At 47.4% G+C, this 26,666-nt stretch overlaps 1 protein-coding gene across 1 annotated transcript; it reads right to left on the bottom strand.

Moving 5' to 3' along the window:
- Nucleotides 1-602: 602 nt before the first annotated feature.
- LOC129380062 (3-beta-hydroxysteroid sulfotransferase-like) lies at nucleotides 603-13,964 on the bottom strand. The gene is made up of 2 exons (XM_050172867.3): nucleotides 13,808-13,964; nucleotides 603-1,728 (listed from the first exon to the last, which is right to left on the bottom strand). The coding sequence occupies exon 2, from the start codon at nucleotides 1,714-1,716 to the stop codon at nucleotides 754-756; it is 963 nt and encodes a 320-aa protein (XP_050028824.1). The 5' UTR covers nucleotides 1,717-1,728; nucleotides 13,808-13,964; the 3' UTR covers nucleotides 603-753.
- Between the last annotated feature and the right edge of the window lie 12,702 nt (nucleotides 13,965-26,666).

Raw genomic sequence — 26,666 nt, 5'->3', positions numbered from 1 at the left:
TTCTTGTTATCGTTAATGCACATATTAAAATTAATCGTTTTATTACATTTATGAAGTCTACACAGCTGTCGGCTCATCTTCCTGAGGGAGTATGTGCGACAGTTTCAGGGGTTCTCCTTGTCATCAATCATTGGGAAGTGCCAGATTCCGAAACCAAGACGACATGGATTTATTCTGGAAATTGTGATTGCTCTCTAGGATTGTCTCCGTCTCTTTCTTTTTTTTTCTTACGCACGGGTAAACTAACCGTATCTTGTTATTTTTTCCAGCTCTCCTTCTTCCAACGATTATTCACTCCACTCGATACTGCAAGAAAATGTGCAAGACTTACTGCGCATAATACTGCGCTATCACATCAATTCCCCCCTAATTAACAGCGAAACTATACTTCTTTTCCCTCTACCACATGGCATGGAGGTGCACAAACAACCCGAAGACACCAGAAGTACAGCAATCATCAGAAGGCCAATGGGAGGCTCTGCTGACTTGCCTGAACCCTCAGGCAACCCTCAGCCTGGCCCTCCTCAGAACGTTCGGCTGCTGGAGAAGGCCAGGCTTTCGGCAGCAGGCCATGATATCCTGGAATAAGGAGGCCACTCACCTAGGGCAGCACAACCGTGGTCGTCCAATATAAAATTTATTAAATCCATAAATTTGAAGAGCTGGTTGCCCGTTTTAGCAAAATAATTCTGTCATGCGAGAGTACTCAAACACAAAACCATGCACAGCGCGGCAGAATGCGAGTAGAACCATTTATTCGGAATTCAGCATGGTTATGATCGCTTCAGCTCGAATGTCCTTCCATAGGTCCATGAAGGAGGACTCCTTCTCAGCTTCCAGAATCCGATTCTCCATCATCCGGAGCAGATCGGGTGTGAAGTAATCCTTCCAGCCTCCTACTTTGCCACTCCTCACGAACGAGTACTTGTTCTCGTCTCCTTCGTAGCCTTCTTTGCAGGTGACCTTCTTCCGCGAGAGCGCCTCTTGCCACTCGGGCATACTTTTACCGCTAAAGTCAAACACCACTGCGCTACGCATATAATCGGGTTGCGATCTTTCCAGCAATTTTTGGAGCGATGCTTCGTCCTCTTCCAAAGCCAGGCCATACTGCTCTCCCAGAAAATAGGCCAGCCTAATCACGACCTCGCGTGTGTTCTTCTTGAGTTCCTCGTAAGTCGCAAAGAACACGTTCGGCTCTTCCCTGAGAGCGTATCCCGCGCCTACGTGTTCGAAATAGTCGCCGTAGCCGAAGTTGCCACTTACAAAAGTGTCGACTAGGTCTTCAAATGTTCCGTCTTGGAATTCGAAGGAGCTAACGTTGGTCATCATGTTGTAAAAGGAGACGCAGACATCCCATGGATTGCGGGCGAAGTAGACGTACTTGCCTTCTCCGGTCATTGTACGCTTGTGCAACGGCAGGTGTGTAGCAAAAGTTCTCAGTGGTAGAGACGAGGTCCAGTCCTTGATGTCCATGTACTCCAGAAAGCGCCATTCTTTGGAGAACTCCTCGTACGAGGTCATCGGATGTCCCTCCCTGAGTATGAGGTGCGTGATGTACATCAACCAATGGGTTCCACTCTTAGGAAATGTTATTTGCACGACGTCTCCCTTCTGCGCTCTGAACTTGAGATTTTCTCTTAGCGCGCGTGGGCTGAGGTTAATGCATCTCGGAACTCCGTCGATCATTTGGTGGGCTGGCCTTCGTCGTTGCATCATCACCAGGTGCCTCTGAAAACCGCAGTGGGTCGTTATTAGCGCCTTGTCAATAAGTTTTTCTTTGTTTTACACAGTATCAGTTGTTTAACGGACACTAAAGAAAAAACTAAATCTTGATAGACTGATAAGAGCTATTTCAAAGTTCGATTTTCTGCAGTTTCGCGTGAATACGTAGATTAATGGTACAGAGAAAGGAGGGAAAGCTCCCTTAGTCGAATTTCGTGCTGATGCTAGAATGCCGGTAAGCCACACAAATTTACAAATTTCAAGGTCTTTGTAATGAAATTAGCATGCTCGGGCTACTTCACGCCGTGTTTGATGCCCCACCACTGCTTATCTACCTGTTTTTCCCGAGATCATCAATAAAGAACGAAGCCTTTAAAATTTCTCCTGTGCTGGCCAGAATTGAACTAGCGTTACAGGGGTGACTGTAAGCAAAGGAAGCCAATGCACTAGCAAGCTGCGCCACGAATGCATTAGGTATACGGCACTGGTTAATGGACGTCTTTCTCTCCAACGCTTTAGGGAGTTGCGCCATGAATGAAGTGGGGTATGCGTCATTCTTCAATGAAGCTCTTTCACGCCAAGTTAGGTCGCTCGGTGTGCGGCCAGCGAGGGAACAACGACGCATCTCGGAGGCCATGCGCGAACGTTTTGTGAACGCCGCTAGATGGCGCAGTGTGTCCAGAGGGGAGTGCGAGAGAGGAGCCGCGCTGGAGTAGACGCCTCATGGAAGACGCGTTTCGGGGGTGGTAATACGTTCTATCGCAGCATTGCTTCATTTCTAATCGTCCTTGCGCTGCTTAGAGCTCGCCAAGTATCCTGTGGCATGAAGAGTAGTTTTTCGCGGTGTTGTAAAAGAGTAATTTACTAACACAGTTGCAATATTTTTATTTTCTTTAGGTTCCCTTCAACTGACGAGTATTTCCGAATGGTAACTTAGAAGAACATACAACAAAACAAAGTTAACAGGGCAACATATAATGAAATACTGAAAATATTTGACAAGACACGCAACCTCGGTACATACTAACAGGATCAAATGAAGTTGCAAGTTTACACGTATGATGTCTAATGTACGCTCAGCACATGATGCGTGATAGGCTGTATACATCCTGGATCGCTAATTTACTACGAAAACACATAAAAATCACTAATGTCGAAAAGAAATCAGGGCATTCAATTGAGATTAAGAAAAGGAAAATCGCAAGAGAGAACAAGCCATGGATTCCACATGAATTGAAGATCGCCAAAATTATTCCCTGAATTAAAAAGCAAATGGCAGGGTATGCGATCTCGTACCAATTGCGTTAAGGTCAAATATAGTGATACTTACTTAAAGGGTGCTTCATGGGCATATGATAAGGTTTATTAATTAAAACGAGTTGTTGACTCTCCGCCAAACTGTATTTAGATCTGGTCATTAAATATTGCACGCCCATGTAGACCTTGAAGTTCACATTAACGACGCCCGGCACAAAGATCAGGATGCGGCTTTAGTTACCTCATAAATATCTAAAGCCTATGGCAGTATTGAACATGGAACTTTAATAACTCGTTTGCAGAGCCATGGCTTTCCAGGTTATACTGTAGAATGGGCGAAAATTTTTTTAAGAGAGATTAATTCTATTGTTTTCCAAGTGGCTTTTCTTCTCGTAAACACAAGCAAAGAAGAGGGGTGCAACGTGAACGTGGGTCAGTAATTTCACCGATATTATTTTATATGTCACTGAGCAGAATCGCCGTTCAGCCAGGTATCAGTACACACGTTTATGCTGACGACATTGCATTTTTTTTTTGCTATGGCGAGTGACATTTGCTCCCTTCACAAAATTTTGCATTGGTATGTAAATGAACTGGAAAGCTGGCTGGATAGCTTACGTATAAAAGGAAGCTTTAGCTCGGGCCGAACTCCGACGTGGCCTATTGAAATACATGTAAAACGCAAGAACGTTTTTCTGAGATAACCCCTGGAGCAATTTTAATGAAATTTGTTGAATGTAAGAGAGAAAGTTAAACTCTATTGTGAAGAATTTCGATTCAAGGCCCGAATTTTGTTAAAAGGATTGTTTAAAATTCGCAAGTGCGAAAAATATAGAAGCACGAAGTTTACAAACTGATAGCTCTGCATCAAGAACAGATATCGTGGTTCTGTAAACGGCATCCATTCGAACTTGAAAGCGGACAAGTTGAAAATGTCATTTTAATCTTACATTAATTTGTTACGTTGTGCACAAGCGTTCCGCGAAAGCTGTATTTATATATAACGAAGTTTTTGGATTTATGTGTAACATATCAATTTTGTCCGCTTTAGATGAATTATTCGATGCAATTCATAGAATTGTGATATCATTTTTCATTGCTGAGGGAAAGAGTTGTAAACATCATAGTTATGTTTTCTGAAAATATTAGATTTTTCCAATTTTTAATAAAACAAAATAGACGACTTAAATCAAAAGTTCGAAAGCAACATTCACTAGATTTAATGTTTTTCTTTTAAATGCAACAAACCTCGCCAAATTTGGTGCAGTAGTTCCCGAGAAAAACGAATTCTCATTTTACATGTATTTATATAGGAGCACCCGAGCTTTCCTGCCCGAGCATTCTTCCTCTTAAACATGCATGCTAATAAGTGCGCTATTCTTTTTCTCCGTTTAAGACCTAGTACACAGAAGGTTTCACTATAACCTAGAAAATATCCCACAAGCAGAGTCACTGAAGTACCTTGAAGTTATCTATAACGGATCTCTGGAACTGGCAGCCGCATATTGAATATCTTGCGACAAAAGAAGTTTGCGGAATTCACATTTTGGGCAAGCTGAGCAGTGGAACATCGGTTATGCGGAGAGATAACCACTTTTGATGCTATATAATGTACGTTCATCCGATGTTAGAATTTCATTCATTCAAATAACTTTATTGAGTGCCCTGCGATTTGTTGGGGTGGGCCTGGATCCCGCGTAGGTTTCGGCCAAGGGTTGTTGGCGCTTGGAGGCTTCCTTGGCTCGCTGGACGGCCAAGAGTTGGTGCTGCAGGTCCGAGCTGAACAACGCAGACTCCTAGCGCTCGCGGAGGCTGTCGCTGTTTGAGGCTGCACCACCTTTATCCTGCATTCGTTCATTCCAGCGACTATAGGCGGCGCGACGGTAGATCAGAATGGCTGCCGAGGCGGTGATAAGGTGATCTCGCAAGCGTGTGCATCTCGAGCAGCAAAACACGTCAGGCCCTATAGTTCCGCTGCAGACCACACTTTCTCTCTCACTAAAGAGACGCAAAGGTGTGTAAATGAAGGCGAAGCTACGTTCAACGCCGGTCACATCATATGCTGCGGTATCAAATCCATTAGAGACGATTTTTGCAAAGGGGAGCGCATAAGCGTTGCGGAAGAAGGAGACGTGGACAGGAAAGACGCTCACTTGCGACTATATATATGTTCAGAGACAAACCACTGGGAACGTTATTGCACATGCGCTGTCATCGAGAATTGTAAAGAAAAAATGTCTGCATTTTATATAAATGTATAAAATTTGCCTAACAAGAGGGCATGCATCACTACATCAATAATGACAGCGATAGTGTGGGTGATAGCAACAACGGCACGTGTAAGTGGCTTGCACAAAAGTCATTCCGAAAAAAACATACGGAGGGAGAGTGACAAAGGAGGTGGCGTAGAAACTTCAGCCAAGGGCGAAGAAAGTCAATTCCTTATACGTCAGATGCACTGATGGAGCGGAAAAAGGAGACGTGGAAAGGAAAGACGCTCACTTGCAACTAAGCATACTTTTAGAGACAAAACGATTTCACACAACCTAAAAAGGATCGGGAAAAATACACGGTGTTGACATCGTCTTCACAGCTCCTCTCAAACTTTCTCGGTTGTGCGCCTTTGAAAGACGGCGACAGCAAGAACAAGATTAGCACGAGCGTGAATCTGGCCTGCCTCGAGGATTGCCCTTTCGAGTCTGCCTTTGGATCTGCTTTTAATCTCGGTTTTATCGAAAAGGGGCTTACAGCCACAATCCCTGCAGTGCGCAGGAAGGTGCCTTTAAAATGAAGGGCCTTTGAAAATGAAGAATGTTCTCTCAGCCTGTCATTTAGACAGCACCCCGTCTGCCCAATGTAAAGTATCCCACAGTCGACTGGCATCTTATATACCACTTCGGTAGCACAGGAGGCGAGCAGTTTCGTGTGTTTCTTTCCACAGGTCTTGTTCTTGTGGCCATTTTGCAAAGGCGCACAACCGAGAAAGCCTCAGAGGAGCTGTGAAGATGAGGTCAACGCTGTGTTTTTTCCCGATCCTTTTTAGGTCGTGTGAAATCGTTCTGCCTCTGAAAACATACTTAGTTGCAAGTGAGCGTCTTTCCTTTCCACGTCTCCCTTTTCCGCAACGCTTCTGCGCTCCCCTTTGCAAAAACATGTCAAAACAACTAGCCCGACAGCTTACTATTCCATTAGAGAAACCGAGGTCAGTGTCAAATCGCTCTGCCTGCAGACGAATGCAATCAAGGGCCCACGGCACTGCGTTAACGCCGCAGTACGTGAAAGTACAGGCTCTGGAAAGGTCAGGATGTCGTTACTACCTTTGAAAATACTCACGGGCATGAAGCCATATATTTTTGCTTTCGCAAACACTTAGTAAACGCAAGCGCATACCGGTAACAGACGTTAGTTCTTTTTCAAGCGCTCCTGTTTTCAACAAATTATTCCTGTGCAGTAAGAAGCAAACTTTAGTGCATTTCGAAATGTAAACAAACAAAAAAAAAGACGGCTGCATAATACAACAATTTACGAAACTCGTAAGGTACAGGGGGGATCACGCTCGTCGCGAGCTCGAGCAGCGTATGGCGGAGCAAAGGAACGGGAGTTCAGCGTAGCTGCTTCACTAAGGACAAAGTACTTGTGCCTGAACGGGTTTCCCGTTTTTGCACGTGCGTTTCGAGTGGTTTCTTCGTAACTCGGTACCTCCCTTAAAATTTGTTTCTTCCTTGTGCAGAGCTCGGCTCGATCGCTGTAGACAAGTGGAATCCCCTCTTTAGGCGATTCAGTGTCATGCAAATGTAGTACGAGCTTCGTAACTGGTTGCAGTGCCTCAGGTCGTTACGCCTGTCTTGAAGTACATTTTAAGGATACCTTAACAGAGAACACTCGCTACGGCGCGGTTTGGGTGCTGTGGCACGTTGCATACGTGATAACTATTCTCTTTTTTACAAATCGGCGTGTCCATGCACACCGCCAGACCGAACCGCCGAAGTGCGTCGCAGCTTTCTATCACTGGGTGACTGGTTCGGAGGAGGGCCGCGTGGCGCCGCCTGCGTCACTGGAATGACCGAATTATAGCCGTACATTCCGATAGGATATGTTCCAGGGTGGCTCTAGGGTCGCAATGTCTGCACTTGTCAGACGTGCATAAATCTGGGTGTATTAGGAACATGATAGCTGGGGCCCTATAACGTAAAACTATTCCAATATGTTTCTATTCCAATCTCCTGACGTCAAATTTCCGCAACCACCGACGCAAGCACCGGACGGTCACCCGCATGGTTGTCTGAACACACCAATAAAACGCTCTCCTCGTTCATAGGAGGTCACTTTTGTTTGCTTGAAAAACGAATAACATTGCCTACACTGAGCGGCTTGTCGTACCTAATTGGCTGACAACAGGCGAGTAGAAAGCTCAAGTGGAGAGGGATTCGATGTGGCAGAGCCAGTGCACTGAAAATCGATAACCCGATGAAGAGGGTGGTGCCGGCGTCTGCGATTGGTCGGCTTTCCCTTACTTAGCTTGTGGCGGCTGGTCGAAAATCACGGCAGCATGCAACGGAAGCTTAAGAATGACGCTAAAACTGACCCTCAGCAAAGAAGAGTTGGCAGAATGAGGTGGTAAACGTGCCGAAAGGGCTCGAAAACGTTACACGGCCACGCAAGAAGTTTTATTATACGCAAATACACCCATGCTCTCCGGCAGGTGCGAGTAGCCAGCGTCTCAGTGATCGGCGGCAGCCATCTTTTATTACTTTCGGAACGGGGCAGCCTGCGGCTATTCCGAAGAAAATTCAGTTTTGTTCGGCATATTAATGCATCTTTATCGCGTACACGTCACTTTGACGCGGTGAGCTTGTGCGGTTTTGTGACGTCGCGTGACAGGCAGGTGAAGTGGGTGCAGCCCGAAAACTTTTTACCAATAGCCGAGGGCTAATGGCGAAAAGGGGTCGAATCAGAAATAACTCTTTTTCCTTTTTCTGTCAAATCATGCATAATCAGTTTGTAAACATCATATCAGATGGGGAACTATCGCGCTTTTCGTGACGTCGCGTGACAGACAGGTGAAGTGGGGGTGGTCGAAAAAAGTTTTTCACCAATCGTGGAGGGCTGATAGCAGAATTGGAATAGAAAGTTTGGAATAGTTTTACGTTATAGCGCCCCTGGACTCGGATAGGATCTGGTCTGTAACTGCCGCCATTCGACAGACTGATTGATTTTGGGTGCGGCGGCAGGAATGTGCGCCTCTGCAGTCTATGGTGTTGTGTAATTTCGTGAAATTTGCTCATTCGATCTTCCCACTCCCACTCATCGGTAGTCGGTGAGGCGGGGCTAACGGAGGCTCGGTCCGTAAGCTCTCGAGCTATGCGGTGCGCCGCCTCATTGCTACCGTCTGGTAGTGTGTGAGCGGGTGTCCAGATGAGATCGACACTTTTGTCGCCGTTATTAGCTAATTTTAGGAGTCGTAGGGCCTCTGGGGAGATTCGACCGTTGGTGAAGCTTCATATGGCCGGCTGGGAATCACTGATGATTATGCCCGATTGTGTTTGTGCTATGGCTAGCGTGATAGCTATTTCCTCTGCGGTTTCTGCGTGTGGCGTGTTGACTGTAGCGCTCGTCGTGCATTTTCCCTCGTAATTTATCACCACTGCTGTGTAGGCGCGCTTCTGTCTGTATCTAGCTGCGTCTACAAATGTGGTGTCCTTGCTGTTGCTGAATTTGTTCTGTATATTACGTGCTCTGCTTACACGTCTACATTGATGGTGGGTAGGATGCATATTCTTCGGTATTGGAGGGATGGTTATCATGTCTCTGATGTGTCTGGGCATATCTACTTTGACGACATGTTGGGTATGATACCTTATACCTAGGCGATCCAACATTTGCCTACCTGTTTTAGTTTTGGACAGGCGTTCCCTAACTGCAGTAATCTATCGTTGCTGGTGGTGATTGAGAGTCCGATTGCTTGCTTGTAGATTTTTCTGATTAAGCAGTCTAATTTGTATTTTTCTGACGAGTACCATCGTAGGTACGATGCCACGTATACTATTCTGCTTACTACAAATGATTGGAATAGTCTAAGCAGATAGCCTTCCTTCATTCCAGTATGTTTGTTGGCTATTCGATTAGGTAGCCGCATCATTCGCGATGTTATATTGTCTAATTTGCGTATGGTTTCTCAATTGTAGCCGTTACTTTCAATGAAGAGGCCCAATACTCTGATCATGTCAGCCTTGGGTATGGGCGTATCAACTGCCGTAGTTAGGTGAATTTGCGGATTGTTTCGTTCCTCATAGTTTCGTGGTTTTCGACCACGTCGTGATGGTACATAAATGAGGAGCTCAGATTTCTCTGCCGAGCACGCCAGTCCGGTTCCTGCTAGGTATTGTTCAACTGCTTCTATTGCACGTTGTAAGGCGTTTTCAACCTGTCCATCGTTGCCATCGCTCACACAGAGGGTGATATCGTCAGCGTAGATGGTATGATTGAGGCCATCGAATTTCTGTAGCTTTGCTGGTTGTCGGATAAGAGCCATGTTAAACAGCATCGCTGATATTACTGAACCTTGGGGCATACCTGCGCTTCCGATCTGTAGTTCTTCGGAGTTAAGGTCTCCTATCTTAATGTGTGCCTTTATTTAAGTAAGGTAGTTCGTATATAATTGTATTCTCGCTGGCCTAGCCCTAGCTCATGTATTCTGTTTAGTATTGTTTCGTGGGTAACACTGTCAACTGTAGGTCTAATCCTAGGATACCTTCGGTGTTCCGACTTGTGTTATCTTTAATTTGATCCTTAAGTTGGAGCATTGCATCCTGTGTAGACAAACTTCTCCGGAAGCCGAACATTGTAGGGGGCAGAACGCCGTTATCATCGAGATAGTTGGTCAGTCTCCTTAGCACAACATGCTCCATGAGTTTGCCCACACAGGACGTGAGCGAATTTGCCTGTGTTTTATTCTCAGGTGTGCCATCATACAAGCTTTGGCGACTACTTTTATTGGAACGAGAGGCACTACGTTTGTACTTAGGACTTCCAAAATACGTTACAAATGACGTATTATACCTTGAAGCGTGAATCCCCACAAATTTATGCCCATTTCACCTTCTGACCGTCCAGACTTTCTTAATACTATATGAGTTACCATCAGGCCGTCCTCAACTAATTTTCATCGATCCAGAATTATTTTCTTCCCGTTCATTCGCCCAGGTTTAACATACCACAGATTATATTTTCGCAAAAATTACTTGACCCGCTAGATGTATAAATCGGCGATGTGCTTCGCTGTAATAGGCATTCCAATTCGCTGGAAATCACGTTCAATGACATAAATTACGTTCGACGATAACGCACTAGTCCCATGCCTTAGGATCACGTTAACGATCCCCACGTGGTAAAAACTAATCCGGAGTCCTCCACTACGGCGTGCCTCATAATCAAATCGTGGCTTCGGCACGTAACACCCCAGTATTATAATTGATGTTTCTTACCTTTGGGGCCTCCATTTTGGGTTTCTGCCACAGGGACGTTTGCTCCGCTGTTCAAATATTTCTTATGGAACGAAACCGAATGCCCTCCTAAATTCTATCTTTTCGTTTTTGTGTACTTCTAATTTGTTTATTACTCGTTAAATGTGACTTGACTGATTTCATTTTAAAGAATAATTTTACGTTCTACAGTGCCAAGGCCACGGATATTCTGAAATTTATTCGCTATCAATTTAAATAATTTATCCATGTCTTAACCATTTCCCAGTCGAGAGTAGGAGGCACATACATGATAGGAAACAACAGCATCTCCTTGATACGAGTATTCACTGTCCATGAGTAAATAAAAACTTCTCTTAGAAGTTGTTCCAGTTGAGTGCGTTATAGCTTTTTACGTTTCTGTGCAACATGCATGTTGGCTGATCATGTATTGCTGAAGCGCTTAAGTACCACAAGAGTTCGTTTTCCTTTGGCATGGCAAGACACTACTGGACCCTTCTGGCTTCTCGGGAATGGAGGCTTTGCGGACGCTAAGGACACCACGTATGTCGATGGTACACAAATATGGATGGCTTTGACTCGTAATTACGTCTGGAACGCAATCAATATCTATTTTTAGCATAATGCTTGTCGACAACCTCAGACAGAACTGTGTCACTGATTAATGTGAATATCTGATGTTTATACATTGGCGATACGTTGGCGTGAGACAAGCAACGAAGCACTGGGGTTGGGTGGTGGTTAATTAAGGGCAGGAGCACAATAATGGCGCGATTTTTCTTGCAACAGTTGCAGTAAAGTACCGTTAAAAATATGCTAGAATCGTTCAAACATAATTGTACGTATATCAGTTAAAAATTTGCTACAAGGAAATTCAGGGAAAGAAAAGAGGAGGTCAGTTATATTGAATCAGGCATTGTTTGGTAATCTGCAAGTAATAATTTGCCTTTGAGGCTGTAAATGTAGTAAAGACAAAGCGAAGATACTTCTTTTTATGTAGACGGGAAAAAATTTACCGGCTAGTTCTGCCTTTCAAAAAATTCCAATATGAGATGTGCTGGGAAAGTTACCAGCTGTAACAATAATCTCATCAGCCCAACAGATATTCGCGATGAAAAGAACAATTTTAGCCATTCCACTATAGCGAAATATGCAATCAAAATAAGATTTTAAACCCACCATAGCTCACAAAATATTCTTGTTATTCCGATAAACATTCTAGGCGACCATATTTGTTGACTTAGGTATCTCTTAGTGGCACTCGCACTTCGGCGTTGGTGTTCTTTAGTTTAACCGAGCGAACATCTTTCCCCTAGCACGATATGCGGACGAGGGAGGGTGAGGTGCAATCGCAGCGGGCGCAACTTGGCGGGGCGTGGCCCCCTGGCGAGTGGCGCACGAACCACACTTTACGCGCCCGCTCCGGTGCTGATGTCAGAGCACGTAACGAGAGCTCGCGCGCAGCTGTCGCGATCAAGCGATCGAGCGAGCGAGCGAGCAGGTCCGCGCCGGGAGAGGGGAAGCGAGAGAGGAGGGAGTCACGTCGCATCCGCTCTTCTAGGCAGGTGTTCAGTCTATGCCAGGCAACTGTTTTCCATTAATTAGCCGGTTAACTAATATGCCACCTTCTTGTGTATGACGTCAGTAGTTACGACATTACTTCCGCTTTCGTGCTGACGTTGCGGGTCTCTAAAGTCTACGATTCCGTGTTTTGGTGTGCTGTAATCGGTGATTTCAAATTAATTACATTTATTCCGGACACTTCAGTAACTCAACTTGTAACTAAACTTTGCTCTCATATTACATCTACAATGAAACCCATGAATTTTGTACTGTACCATTCCTTTCTAATCTTTTCTTTTTCTGATTTATTTTGAATTTCATTCCCGGCCGCCTCAGGAGGTGAACCGGAAGTGCTGCGCAAGCAGCAAGAGCGTCACTCGATGTTTGTAGCACTAAAAGGAGATAAGTGAAAAAAAGCGTGATGTCTGTAACATGCGTCTTGTTGTCATAAAACGCGCTAAATATACGCTAGATGTGGCGAAAACTAAGTTGGAGTGGCAACAACAGAGCTTGCGCTTGTTCGAAATATCAAACAATGAATGATCGAACTCATAGCCGTGAAAATGCAGAGTTATTGGAGGGCATGACATGGAAAGACTTCTCGGCTTACAGAAAACATGCTCCTTCTGAATGCTAATACGGTAGCATGTAAGTAAAAAAAATTACTGGCTCTCCCGTAATTGAGAGTAAATGTAAGTAGGAAATGGCAACCGGCAAAGGAAATTCGTTGGAGATGACACTACCCACAATCTTAATATGGGTGTAGTGCATGTGCCCAACGCCACACCCCGCCACACGACACTGCACCACGCCATACTAGGCAGTGGTCTATGTCGGCGCTGCCCAGCTCAAATAGGAAACCGGCTTAAGGCCGCACGACAAGCAGCAAAAGAGGTCAGGGAGACAGAGGGCACTGCCAAGCTAGAAGAAGAATGAATTCTGTAGTTTTACATGCCAAAACCATGATTTGGTTTTGAGGCAAGCCGTAGCGGGAGACTCCGCAGTAATTCTGACCACCAGGGGATCCTTGACGTTCGCCCAATGCACTGGACACGGGCGTTTTTGCATTTCGTCTCCATCAGAACGCTGTTTGCGCGGTCGGGATTTAATCACGCGACATCCTGCTTAGCAGCGCAACATCATAACCGCCAAGCCACCGCGATGGATAGAAGCGCCTGCGTGGCGCCATCTCTCGAGAAGACGCAAAATCTGCGCCGCGGAACTCACGGGCCGCTGGCGCTTAGCGCTTAGCGCTCAGCGCCAAAAGATGACAACTAAGTGTGTCGTTCCTTGTATCTGGTTTTTGAACTTCGCTATTGTAAATTACTGATAAACCTTCAGCGTACTAGTAGTTACAGCTAGAGTGATATTGTGAAGGAACATTATCGAGAACTCGGAAGCAATATTTGTTGCAACTTGCTTGGGCAGTAACTATAGCCTAGCAAACTTGTCCCAATAACGGTTCTGGCTTTTGACTCAAGGTCAGTTGAAAATCGCCGACAATGGGAGCCATAAGCATTTCATGCTTAAAAAAAATCTGCCGGAATCACTGAGGACCTACTGCAGCGCGAAGTAGTATTTGTTATTGTTAGAAGCATGAGCCACGCAAGTCCCAAGGAAGATATTCAACAGAAATCTATAGCAACACTTATACACAGAGACAGGGAAAAAAGATCCTTGAGAAAAGAAATGCGGAATTAACTCCACAGAATACGCACTTGTCTCAATAAGAGACCTGTTATCGCCCCTGTAGTTTCAAGGGAAAGCCTGGAACGACAGCTCACCTGTTCTTTGCGAGCGCGGGTTGACTGGACAAAAGTGTGCTTCGTGTCCTCGACTGTACTTGCACTGGAATGGTGGCGTACTGTGACTCTACCTTGACATATCCAATCACTGACGTCATCAGCGTGTGGCCAAGCTGGGAACGCAGGCTTGGGTACTAAGATATTTTTTTTTCGCTGAAATCCTCACAATGACCGATCGCAACACTTATCGCCAGTCAGTCCTTGAGCTATGACCGGTTTTCTCCAAGCATTGAAAGGTAGAATTTCTTATCACTATGGCAGAACAATTAGCGCGACCTTTCCTTTGTTGTGTAGTTTTGGCGCGAGAGTTATCGTGATAACGCATCACATAAAGGCATCGTGGTCGCTGAAGTACACAATGCGAAGACGAATTGTATTAGCACACATCACCCGTTGGCCAGCACGTGAACTCATTTCTTTCATTGCGTGTTTCGGCGCAAATGGAACACGCAGAACGATAGAGTTGTGGAAAACGTCGTGGTAATAATATAAGAGATTCTATACTTCACGTGCTCGATACATATGTACCACTGCACAACATGACGCAAAATGTTACATAACACAGATTACATTCCACCAAAATGATCTCCCAGACCGGTAAGGTGAAAGGCACATGATTTTTTTTTTACAAAGAAACAGATGGGCAGCTGGCGGAATTTTCACTTTTACTGTTTATCTATAGTATGCCTCTATATGCTCTGTGTTATAAAGGTTATGAATAGCGATAAGGTGCCTAAGAAAAGCTGTCCAATGTTTAAATAGGAGGACGTATCTTCGTCAAAGGCGGCCGCGTCATCCTCGGCAGATTAGTTTTAACTGGTTAGTACAGTTAAATCACGTGCGGTCGGTATCGGTGGCGGCTGGTAGGAAAGGGAGCCGCTAATTTTACAAAAAGTGAGCGCTGTCTTTCGGTACCCATAGGGGTGCTTTCTAAGACGGGGAGACAAGAGCGGGAGAGGGGGAATGCGGAAGAAAAAAAAATTTGGAGAACGCTTAACCTTCGCCTTTAAGAGTGGAACGTGATATCACTGAAAAATCCGCGACTTGTACTGACGATTCCCGGCAACTGAAGCTTATGTAACCGTAATGTTTACCGGAAAACGTTGGCAGCGAACGCTATGCACGAAGGCGTGCTTTCGGGTAGAAACGCGGCCTCTTGCGTGGGCCGCGGAAGCGCAGAGGCGAGCGCCATCTGGATGGCGTTGCAAGGAACCAGGCGCGCCGCTCTATTAATGGTAGAAACGCTGGAAAAGGGTATTGTGTTTGAGTTTCCGCGTAACTGAATATTTTTCTCACATATTCAAATTTCATTCCAACGCAACCATGTCTGTAGGTCGTGTAGGTCGTACCTTAGGAATTTTCTGACGCATTTTACTTTGAGAAATTCAAATAGTTCAGTAACGTCTCTACGCTACACGGAGGGCCTGCTTGGTTGGGTATGCATGGATCTGAATTATATGTCGGACGGAGCAGTGGTGAAATGTTCACCTGAGAAGACCGAGCTGATCGGAATCAGGGCTAAATACGCGAGAAAGAACGATATTGTACCAATACCGATATATCTGTGTGGACGTCCCGTCATGGAGGTGAAAACACTGCGTATTCTGGGGATGTGTGTACAGCAGAACGGAGGCACCACACGCACCATCCAAAAGTTGAGAGCAACAACAGGGAACGTAGTCCGTATGAAACGAAGGATAGCTAGCACTGAAGCCAACTGAAGTAGAAACCATCAGGCTGGGTCCACGCCTTGATAATTACCAGGGCGATGCACGCACTTCCGTACCAAGCACTAACAAACCAGGAGATGAAACAAGCTGATACAATCATAAGAAAAGCCTCCAAGGCAGCGCTTGGCATCCCCGAAAGTGCTTACAACAAAAAAGTTGAGAAACTAAGCATCTACAACACCTTTGAGGAGTACGCGAGCGTGGTCCTCATAGCTCAAAGTGAGCGGCTCTGCTCAGCCAACCAGTGACGTGCATATTTAGAAAAGCTGGCCTTCACGCCACGAGCATTATACTGCGACGAGAATACAGTGTTACTGGACAGGGACACGGGATCTCATATCGCGGTGGCACAGATACCATAAGAAATGCACCCGACATACCATGCCAGTAGAAGAGCACGTGTTGTAACCCTGCGGAATCGTTTCGGGAAAGGTTCGGCCGCGTGCTACACAGACGCTAGCAGAGCCACTAGACAGACACATGCTGCCGGTTACCCAAAAACAACGTATCATAACGGCCACAGTCGTAACTCGGTCCACGTGTGCGGCCGAAGCGGCTGCAATAGCTATGGCCATTGCAGAAGCAGAACACAGAAACGAGTCGGCAGTCATACTGCCCGACTCGCAGACGGCATGTAGCCAGTTTCTCAATGGGACGGTACCCAAAATAGTACGCAGAATTATAGGACGTATCTTGACAGAACACCACTACATAATTTGGTGTCCGGCTCCCGGAGGCTTCAAGGGTAACCTTGCGGCAGACCGCGTAGCTCGAGGATCCAACTACAGAGCTGCGGCTGAGCCGAGCGCTGAACTTCATCCAATCACTCGTGACATTCTTCTACAACAACGAGATGAAAGCAGAGTCTACAGTCATCCACACAAGGTCCTTAACAGACAGCAGAGTGGGGACTGGTGACACATCTAAACAAACAGCTTCCCCAACCTGCATCAACTCAGTAAAATAAACCCAACTAGATTTCTGAACGTCTGTCCATGGTGTTCTAACAATACCACCCTACAACATATCACATGGGAGTGCCTAAAAAGGCTTTCACATATTACTAGCCCGTACCTACATGCACAACAACTCATTATAAATAGGGGCAGTAGGAAGCATGGCTTGCGGACGGGGGAAAGAAGAGCCAATGGCTCTCCTGGACTAAAGCCAGCGAGCCCTTAGCGTCAGTGGCGTCCTGTACTAAGGGCCCAACCACGCTCGCCTTGTTTTCTTTTTGTAAAATAATGTTTCTTCCGGCCTTCCTTAACTCTATGGCGACAAAAGAAGGACTTAGGAGGGTGTTGGGGGAGCGAGAGGTTAGAGAGCTTTCACAGGAGCCGCAGGCGCGTGTTTTTCGTTTTAGAAGAGCCGGTGAGTGTGCGAGTAACAAAAATACATGAGTTGAAAGAATGACTTGAGTAGCGTAGCGGCAATGAGTCGCGTACTTTTGACGGTGTTAAGATGGTGACACGGAGTCTGGAGGCAATGAATAGGGTAGTTGGAAGACAGCCTAGGTGAGTGGCTCAATATATATATATATTGAGCCTGTCGGCTCAATATATATATTGTACTGGAGAAGAAGGAGCAGCAGGCACTGCTTCGAAAAGGACGACGACAACGAATGGTTGCAAGCCTTGTGCCTGTGCTGCCGAAGCCCTGTGTCCTCTCGATGCGGTGCTAGAAGTAAAGCAATAGCAAGGAAGTTGCAGCGGGGATACTAGGGATATGCAAGTGGGTGGGAGGGTGCTACAAGGGGGGCGCAGTGAGAACAACAAGATATGGTGTGTCATGGTATCATTCAGCACTGTGGTTGGCAACGAGATTGCCACTTCGTGCATCTGCTGATGTGCTGATGTGGTCATAAAGTTTCTTGATTCAAGGATGGCATGGGCATCAGAAGCAGATTACACAAGAAAGCTATCGCTGACTTTTTCTTTGTGTAACACCTTTTTGAGCAAAGGAGTGTGACAGATTCATTAAGTTGCTGCTCAGGGCTGATTGGCTTAAGAGAAGTGACAGAAGGGGACATAAGCGACCTCCGATGGCTTTACCTCTCAGCCAATTGTCGAACGGTACAATAGAGAAAGAGAACACTCTACCTCGATAGCGCGGTCGCATCGCCAACTGCTATGACTGGCTCACGCCGCGCTTTGCAGCGTATATGCGAGGTGATCATCTTAACGCGAGAGCATTACATTGCTAATTGTTCGACCACGCTGTCATCGGAAACCTGCGGCATAAAAACGGCAAACAATTTAAGCCTTCATCTAAATAAACTAATTATGCAGAAACCCCGCTGGAGTTGTCTGAGTATCTGTAAGCTTACCACGAAATTTCAGCTGGCCCACCACTAAATTTCAAGTTGCCCCATCACAAAATTTCAAGCTGGGCGACCCCCATATGTCAAGTTGGCCCACCCCCAAATTTCAAGTTTGCCCACCCCGAAATTTCAGTTGGCCCACCCACAAATTTCAAGTTGAGCCACCCCGAAATTTCACCCTAGCGCCGCCACAGATTTCAGCTGATCCACGCCTACCATAGGCTTCTTCATGCATTTTCTATCTATGGAGCCCTATGTATCTCTATGGGTATGGACAAATCTCATCAAGTGGGTATTCTCTCTGATCATTTTTTTCAGTTGTTCTTTATCGCTTGTAAAGCTACCAATTATGTCTATTTTGACTAATATAACGATTAAATATCTTACCTTCACAACTTATGCATTACTCTTATACAAGGCATTTCACGTTTCGTGTGACACAGATTTTGCTGGCGTATTCGCCAAAAAATGCTTACGCGTTAAAAAACAGTGGATATGGTGAGGATTCGGTCGCACTCCATGACCGCCACTGCAACCGCTCCGTAGCTGAGTACGCTAACTACTGCGCCACCGTTAAATTGCGGCCGTTGAAAGAGACGACAGTGATGAATATCTTCGAGCCTGTGCACGTGGTGGGGTTCTGCCTGGCGGGTAATTCACCAGATGGAAGAGCGAGTGGCTGCAGCTGCTTGCTCTGCCTTTTGCGTTGTCCCGGACAAGCATACGCCGTCGTGAAAACTGATGCACGACGAGGAATAACGTGCACAGCGCTGCAGGCACTCCTCGGACGACGACTACAACATCCCCCCAGAGTATGAGGTAGACTTCGCCTTCGAACCCGATGAGAAAATGTAGTGTCAACGCGACGGTGCCACTAGCAAAAGTATTGTCATCGCTAGGCAAAGTGGTGTCCTCGTGCTGAAAAGTGGTGTCATCGAACAAGAACATTCAACGCAATGCACGTGAAACACTATTGAGAACTCCACAAGTAAACCTGAGCTGAGAGATCGCGATATGGTCGGTTTGTCGTCTTGCGTTGTTGCGAGCTCGTAAGCAGCATTAACGTCGGAAACGTGGCGCAGCAGCACTGAAAACACAGCAACGTTTCACCGACACTAAACTCAGCGACATACCTCGGCGATACACTCAGCGACAGGTAATTCTCCCGCACCCACACGTCACAAGAGTTGCTTAGGTGCCCCCAATGGAACGGTGGCGCAGTGGTTAGCGCACTCGGCTGCGGAGCGGTAGCAGTGACAGCGGGGTAGAGAATCAGCGTGTGCTGTCGCATCGCGAACTGCTATGACCGACTGACGCCACGCTCTGCAGGGTATATACGGGATGATCATTTTTAAGTTGTGCGGAACTTTTAAAGATTGCCTGTTACATATAACGTAATTCCAGTCTTTGAGCTGCATTATTCAGAGAGAGCGACATTTCTTGCCCGAGAAATCCAAACACACATTCAAGTCAATAAAACTTCAGTAATTAACTTCCCAATGTAAAACTTTTCGGCGCATATTGCGATTTATGAATTGTGGGCCATCAATATGGGCCATCAAAGTCGCCCTAAATATGTGCTTTTGTTTCACTTGCAATGAATAAGAGAATAACCGAAGCGCAAGCAGCATCGCCAACAGGGTGCGCGAGACAGAGCTTGACAGACAGCATTGAAGCACCAGTGCTCTTCATGGCGGATCTTTCTGGAATAACGGCCCACGTCGAATAAACCTCTTTGCAAGTGGTGGAGGAGCGGGGGTCTCCACAAAGCCTGCACCCTGGAAGTCCGATTCCGCACGCTACCGTCGGCCATGTCAGCCGACGGCACCATCAACGGCCGTTGTTTGTTCCCGCGCGCTCCGCCAGAGAGACCTCGCTGTGCTCAGTGGCAAAGATGACCACGATGTCGAGGACAGGCTTACATGGTACGAGAGGATGAGTACGCACAATCAATGAGATCATACCACGTAGCTGAAAAACGACATCTTTTACTTCTCGGACGTGGCGAAGCTGTGGTATAAGAACTACGAAACGGACTTTGAGACTTGGTCCGCTTTCAAAGCGTCGTTCTTGGGTGATTTCGGCCGCCCTGCCGTCGGCAAGATTCACGACTAACAATGTTGTGGCGCTGGGGTACAACATCTTGGTGAGACATTTACGAGTTATGTTGAGGACGTCTTCGACCTGTGGAAGGGTATCGACGATGACCTCGTTCAGATGCATCTCGCGAAGTTCCCTCTCACTGTGGCCGAAGTTGCCACACTGTGTCAGAGTTAAGATGAATTGTGGAAGCGACGAGATCTGACCCGGCGTCCATATCAACGCGACAAGCCACTCGCTGTGCTGGCAGTCGGCCGCCACTCGTCTCTCTTCACACAAATCAAAGCGTTCGTACGTGAAGAGGTCGCTCTTTTACTTTCTTTTTTCTGAACGAAACGCTCTGTTGTGCATTGAGGCACTAAAGAACCTTCAACACCCATGTATTTCTTTCCACTCTTTTAGCAAACACAACCTTGAGACTGGTCTAATCCAGGAGATTTATTTAAAGTGGATACATCTGGAAGACTCACCGGTTACAATACGCAAATCACAATATGTACCGTAATGTAGCTAAATAAGAAGTTGAATAGTGAATTTTTGTTAATTAGTTGAATACGTGTCTTGATTTCTTCTACTACTAATGTCCGCCTCTTCGAATAACCGAGCTCGATGACAAGAATTATGGTATGTGTCACAGGTGAAATTTAAATATTTCAGGAAACATAAATATGATCAGCAGTACAAACATGGTGGTTCAACTGTGAGCAACATTATCGCACCAGAGCTTGGACGCCAACTGAGTGACGAAGACAGAACAAAGGGACACAATGAGATACCTGTTTGTTCTTATGGCTTAACAATCACGTGCACGTGTCGAGGACGTCAAGCACACCATCTACGCCGACGACATCACTTTATGGTGCTCCGGCGGCTGCGAGGGCAGAGTCGAACAAGGCATGCAGGAGGCGATCGACGTGATCGAGGAGTATCTCCGCCGCACCGGACTTCGATGCTTCCCCGCCAAGTCGGAGCTTCTGCTTTACAGAAAAGAGAAGGGAGGGGGACCCAAAGATTGGAAGCCAGTCTCTGAAAGCAGCATAAGTCTTCGAACTTGTGACGAGGGGGACGGGGTGATACCCAGGGTCGATGTTATTCGGGTCGTGGGCATGTTTGTCGAATTCAACGGCGGGAACGGAACGGCTCTCCGCAAGATCAACGCCAAGACGGACAACGCTTTCCGCTTCGTTCGCAGAATTGCAAACAGACACCGAGGCATGAAGGAAAACAATCTCCTCAGGCTGACCAATGCCTTCGTACTATGCCACTTTACATACACGATTTCTATGTACAACTGGCTCAGAGCGGAGCGAGACAAGCTCAACGCTCTCATCCGCAAAGTAGTCAAGAGGGCTCTCGGGCTACCCATCAGGACCCATAGCGAGGATCTCCTCAAGCTGGGGGTGCATAATACTGCCGAGGAGATTGCCGAAGCCCAAGAACGTGCGCAACTCACTCTCCTGAGCACCACAGCGGCAGGTAAACGCATCCTCGAAGAGCTGGGTTACCACCCTGCGGGATTCCCGATGGTCAGTACCCCGATCCCTAAGTGCATTCGAGACAAGTTCAAAGTGGCCACTGTACCCCGAAACGTCCATCCCGTCCACAACGAGGGCAGACGCAAGGCCAGAGCAGCAGCCATCCTCAAACAGATCAAGCAACACGACATTAGAGCAAGCTTCGTCGACGCCGCGGAGTACAGCGATGGGAAGACCTTTGCCGTCGTTGTGGTCGACTCCAGCGGCAAGATTTCCAATAACGCCTCCATTCGCACTTCAGACCCCGGAGTCGCCGAGCAAGCCGCGTCACCCTCGCCCTGCTAGACGGTCGTGGGTCCGAGATATATAGCGATTCGAAAAGGACACTTAGGGCTTTTCAAAAGGGTTGCATCTCCAAGCAAACTGCTCGTCTTCTTAGCAGCTCGAGTCCCTATGCTCTCACGCATCATTCAATCCACTGGTTTCGCGCTCACGTACGGTCGGTCGAGGGTGCTCTCCCAAACCTCAATGAGTCTGCTCACGAGGCTGCGCGTGACCTCACCGACCGCGCTTCCTCTGCAAGGAGCGCCGACTCCCCTCCTCCTTACGGCCAGAGAGACGTTCCCGCTACTCACAACGAGGTTATTAAATTCTTCTACATGTCTAGAAGGGTCTTTCCACCCCTTCACCCCAAGTTGAATAGGGCGCAAGCCGTTTCGCTTAGACTTCTACAGACCAGCACATATCCCTATCTGTCCGTTCTCCACGAAGCTTACTCCGACGTGTATCGCGGCGACGCCTGCCCGTCCTGCGGGCAGACCTCCGCTCTAGCGCACATGCTCTGGGAGTGCGGGTCGACATACCCGAAGTTCACCAAAGAGGAGTGGGACTCGCTTCTGCGTAGCCCCGCTCTAGAAAAGCAAATCCTGGCTCTCCGGCGTGCCCGCGACCGGGCTGGGCTCGACCTGCCGGTCCCGACGTGGGACTAGCCGGGTGCGCGACGATTTCGCGTCCTCGCTGGACCTGCAATAAAGTTTCTTCACTCACTCACTCACTCACTCACTCACTCACTCACTCACTCACTCACTCACTCACTCACTCACTCACTCACTCACTCACTCACTCACTCACTCACTCACTCACTCACTCACTCACTCACTCACTCACTCACTCACTCACTCACTCACCCACGCTCACATGACGCACTCAGCGCGGCATCCTAACAGTAACTGGTATGTAGGATGTTCTCTATACGTGTTCGTTGTGTTAATTCTCGCCTAAGTGCTGTTCGGCATCGCAGGCCTATGTTCACTCTTTGTCGCAGTCGCGGGACGATGACCACGACGAGGCTTCTACGCTGTAGTCCGTGCAATCCCGGGAGGAGTCGTTGGTAGTCAGCAAACGGTGCGCCAACATTCTCGTGTACGGTCCCCAACACAACCTCCGCATGGCTGCCAGCACAGGCTCGTCGCCAGTCCGAGTGCTTCAGGCGGCAGAATAACCGGCTGTGTACAGCAGCAAGTACGTCATCAACATCGCTAATGGTGTTTCAAGCTGCGGACACTGGCACGGCTCAGGATCGCCAGCGTCCCGAGCACTTCGATAGCGCGACAGCAGGCCGAGGACAGGAGCGCGCCCTCGAATGCTCGGGCATGTCAACCGGCGAGGACCTCGCGTGACAGGATTGCAGCGGCTATTGGAGCAAGCTCTTGATGCCCCACTATCCACCTTCACTGAACACCACACCAGTAGCAACTTGACGGCATACTCATGTGCGCTATTCTCGGATCACGCAACGCGTGGAATGAGTGCTTTACTGTCTCCTTTTTTCGTCAAGCGTTCAACCTGCCGGATAAACTGAAAAGTCCTTTGAGCCGTGGCGGTCACAGTAAGCCTGCACCGAGGTGAAACAGTTTAAAAGACGCCCGCTGCAAGCGAGAGGTAGAACAGGTGATAGCAGAAAGCCAAAAAGTCCTGCACTTCCGCACCGAGGAGCAGAAAATTTTGGGAAACAAGCACGAAGTCGCAGTGACGAAACTGCGATGTCGAGTTCCATTCTGCTATACGTGCCCTGATTTGGCCTGGCTATTTCCCCATTGTGCCATTTTCAAAGCGGACCGTCGTTTCTCTTCACGCAGAAAAAGAACACCCCAAATTAGTCTGAGATAGCTCGGTTTACTATTAGACTTTGCTTCTCTGCTGTTTTTCATGGCCTCGGTACTGGTACAGTTACGCATATACACATGTATCGCCATAGTTCGTTCAAAAATCGCACTGATTTCTTTGCTCGTCTTATTCTGCTTTTGTTTCGTTGCAGCTCTTTGCTTTTCAAAGACTTTTATTACTGTTCACTCATAGATACGGTTTCAGTAAATGAGATTTCTACTTGCTTTTGTTTGGTTCTTGTTATCGTTGATGTACACGTTGAAATCCGCTTTTGCGACGCCGAACAGCACATGCGCAGCGCCCTAGTGGCTGAGGGCCGAAGCAATTTGGCAGGCTCACGGTTGGGCTCGACTCTCTCCTCCGAGTGAGTGGAGTACGGCAGTGGCAGGCACTGCGCTTTTCAGTGCAATAGGACGCCATCCGTTTCTCTTAGACTCTTACAGACCGGCATATATCCGTGTCTTGCCGTTCTACACGGTTTGGCCCGACGTGTATCGCGACGATGCCTTCCCGCCCAGTGGGCAGACCTCCACTTTGGCACACATGCTCCGAGAGTGCGGGTCGAGATACCCCAAGTTCAGCGAGGAGGAGTGGGACTCGTTGTCTGCCTAGCCCCGCTCTAGACAAGCGAATCCTAACTGTCCGGCGTGCCTGTGACCGGGCCGGTGGGCTAGACCTGCCAGTCCCGACATGGGACTAGCCGGGCGCGCGACGAGTTCGCGTCCTCACCGTAGCTCCATAAAGTTCTATCACTCACTTGTCAGCCTTGCCATTCTCGCTGCCGCGCGCATGAAACGCCTTTGGAACATTATTGCCATCGAAATTTGGCGCGATGCCAATTTCGTGTCTCGTTTACGGTTGCACCTCCCGTGACCATCCCAGCAGGGCAATGCGGATTTTCCAATTTCCGTCGGTAAAACTCGATCGACAGCGCCGTGAAGCCTGGATTAGGGCTGCACTTTGTGACAGGTAAGCATTGGCATATGCAGTTTATCTCTGTTTTTGTGATCACTGACTCGTACGGATAATCTCGACGAAGACGCAAATGTATGTTTGAGCCAGCGAATCAAACGATCTCTGAGCTCGCGCGACCTGGTTACAAAGTGTTTTTTTTTTCTATGGTCTCTGTGCGTCCGTCGCTAGAACGACGTCATTTCGCAACTTCACAACGTGCACACTTGACGCTTTATAAACGCTCAGCGAATGCTCGTGATGTCGGCGTAGTTATCCGGCTGAGCCAAGCTCACCTGCACTGCCGGGCTGACGTGGGAAACAGCGTGAACTGTGGAAGTGGCTGATAGTTCTAGTTAGCAATCGTTGCTAGTTTTCGTTTCGTCACTCTTGTCGGCACAAAGTAAAGTAATATTGATTTGCAGGAGGCTTTTATTTTCGTTCAGCGAATCGGGATGTAGTACGGTATGTATTAAGGCTCCTTTTTCCTGTGCGGCGTCTTCTGGAGTCGAGTGGCGCGTATTACTGTGGGACACATTACAGACATCTGGACTTCACACTGACACGTGTACTTGTTTGTCTTTTTCGGGTGACCGCTTTTCACCGTCAAACAAATGTTATCGCTCAGCGCAGGACGCGCCCGCATGTTTCCGAAGTTTCTCGAATGTTATCGATCGATACCCGCTGTCTGTCGTCACGAACCTTGTGTAATCTGACTCCATGTATGCGCGACGCGAATCGTGTAGAACTTTCTGGTTTACACGCGGGCATCCGCGATTACTCTCGAGCGTTCGATGGCTTATGTATAAAAGCTGACGCGCTTGACCCGCTGATCAGATTTCGACGATCGCCGACTCTGTTCGCCGCTAACGTCGTGCTTTAGATGTAGCCTGTTTTTCTGGGCACAGGTTCTGCCAATAAAATTTTGTTTCGTCATTCACAGTATTGCTACTGTGTTCTTTGCCGTCCCTACTAGGCGACAATATCGACGCTGTTTGTGTACACGCAACAGTTCAGAAACAGGACGCGGTCGACCGCTATGTTCGTACCACGGCGCGTTCTAACAGGAAGACAGGCGCCCCACAAACAGGGGGTATCATCAATTTCGGTCATTCTGTCCATTTTGTTTTTGCATTTTTGTAGATGTACACACACTTTATGTGGGTAAATAACGTATGCAACTTGGGATTCTGTTGGCCTCCCCATTGCCTCTATATGTATGTACGCCTAGCACATGGCACACCATAAAGCAAGACATGCAGTGGTAAAACGTGATATTCGCCCTAACAACTACACCTCATGTCCTATTCGAGTCATGCGTTTTTGTGCGTACTCATACTGTTTTATTACTTATTCACTTTACGCCACAGGTACAGCGGTTCCAGGCCAAGGAGCAGCTTGTAAAGCGTTGCTGAAGCTTTTCTTCCAGCCATTTGTCACGCTGAAGAAACCTCCGGGTACAAAGCATTCACCAGCGTGCTCGATGGCTAGCTGACGATGACAAAATATGACGGCGCGTATACGTTGTTTCGGTCTTGTCGCCCACGCTGCTTGTTTGGTCGCCAGTCTCGCGTGGGGCGGCTGTCGCGGCGCGCAGCGGCGCCTGCCGAATTGTTTCTCGTGGCCACCGCACGATGGCGCCACAATGCATCGCAAAAGGCGGATTAATTGTTTTATTTTTACTTACTTTTGTTTGTTTCTGGTTATCGTTAATGTACACGTTGAAATTAATTGTTTTATACAAATATCAAGTCTACACACCTCTTGGTTCATCTTCCTGAGAGAGCAGGTGCGACAGTACTAATGGTTGTCGCCATCAATAATTGGAAAGCGCCACTTTTACAAACTATGACGGCACAGCTTTAGTCTCCACATTGTGATTGCTGTCAAGGATGTCTCAGTGTCTCCTTATTTGGGACGTACGGGTAAACTAACCGTATCTTATTTCTTTACAATTCTCTCTCTTTCTACGATTGTTCACTCCAATCGATACTGCAAGTGAATACGCGATACTTAATCCGCATAGTACTGCTCTAACTATCACGTCAATGCCTCGCTAATTATGAGTGAAACTATATTTTTCTTTTCCCTCTACC

This window comes from Dermacentor andersoni, chromosome 3 (genome assembly GCF_023375885.2).
Source record: "Dermacentor andersoni chromosome 3, qqDerAnde1_hic_scaffold, whole genome shotgun sequence".
Lineage (NCBI taxonomy): Eukaryota > Metazoa > Arthropoda > Arachnida > Ixodida > Ixodidae > Dermacentor > Dermacentor andersoni.
Note: the sequence above shows the minus strand (reverse complement) of the source record. Positions and strands in the feature narration are given on the sequence as shown.

Coding starts and splice junctions, on each gene's coding strand:
- LOC129380062 (XM_050172867.3), bottom strand. CDS start 1,716: ATGATGCAACGACGAAGGCCAGCCCACCAAATGATCGACGGAGTTCCG.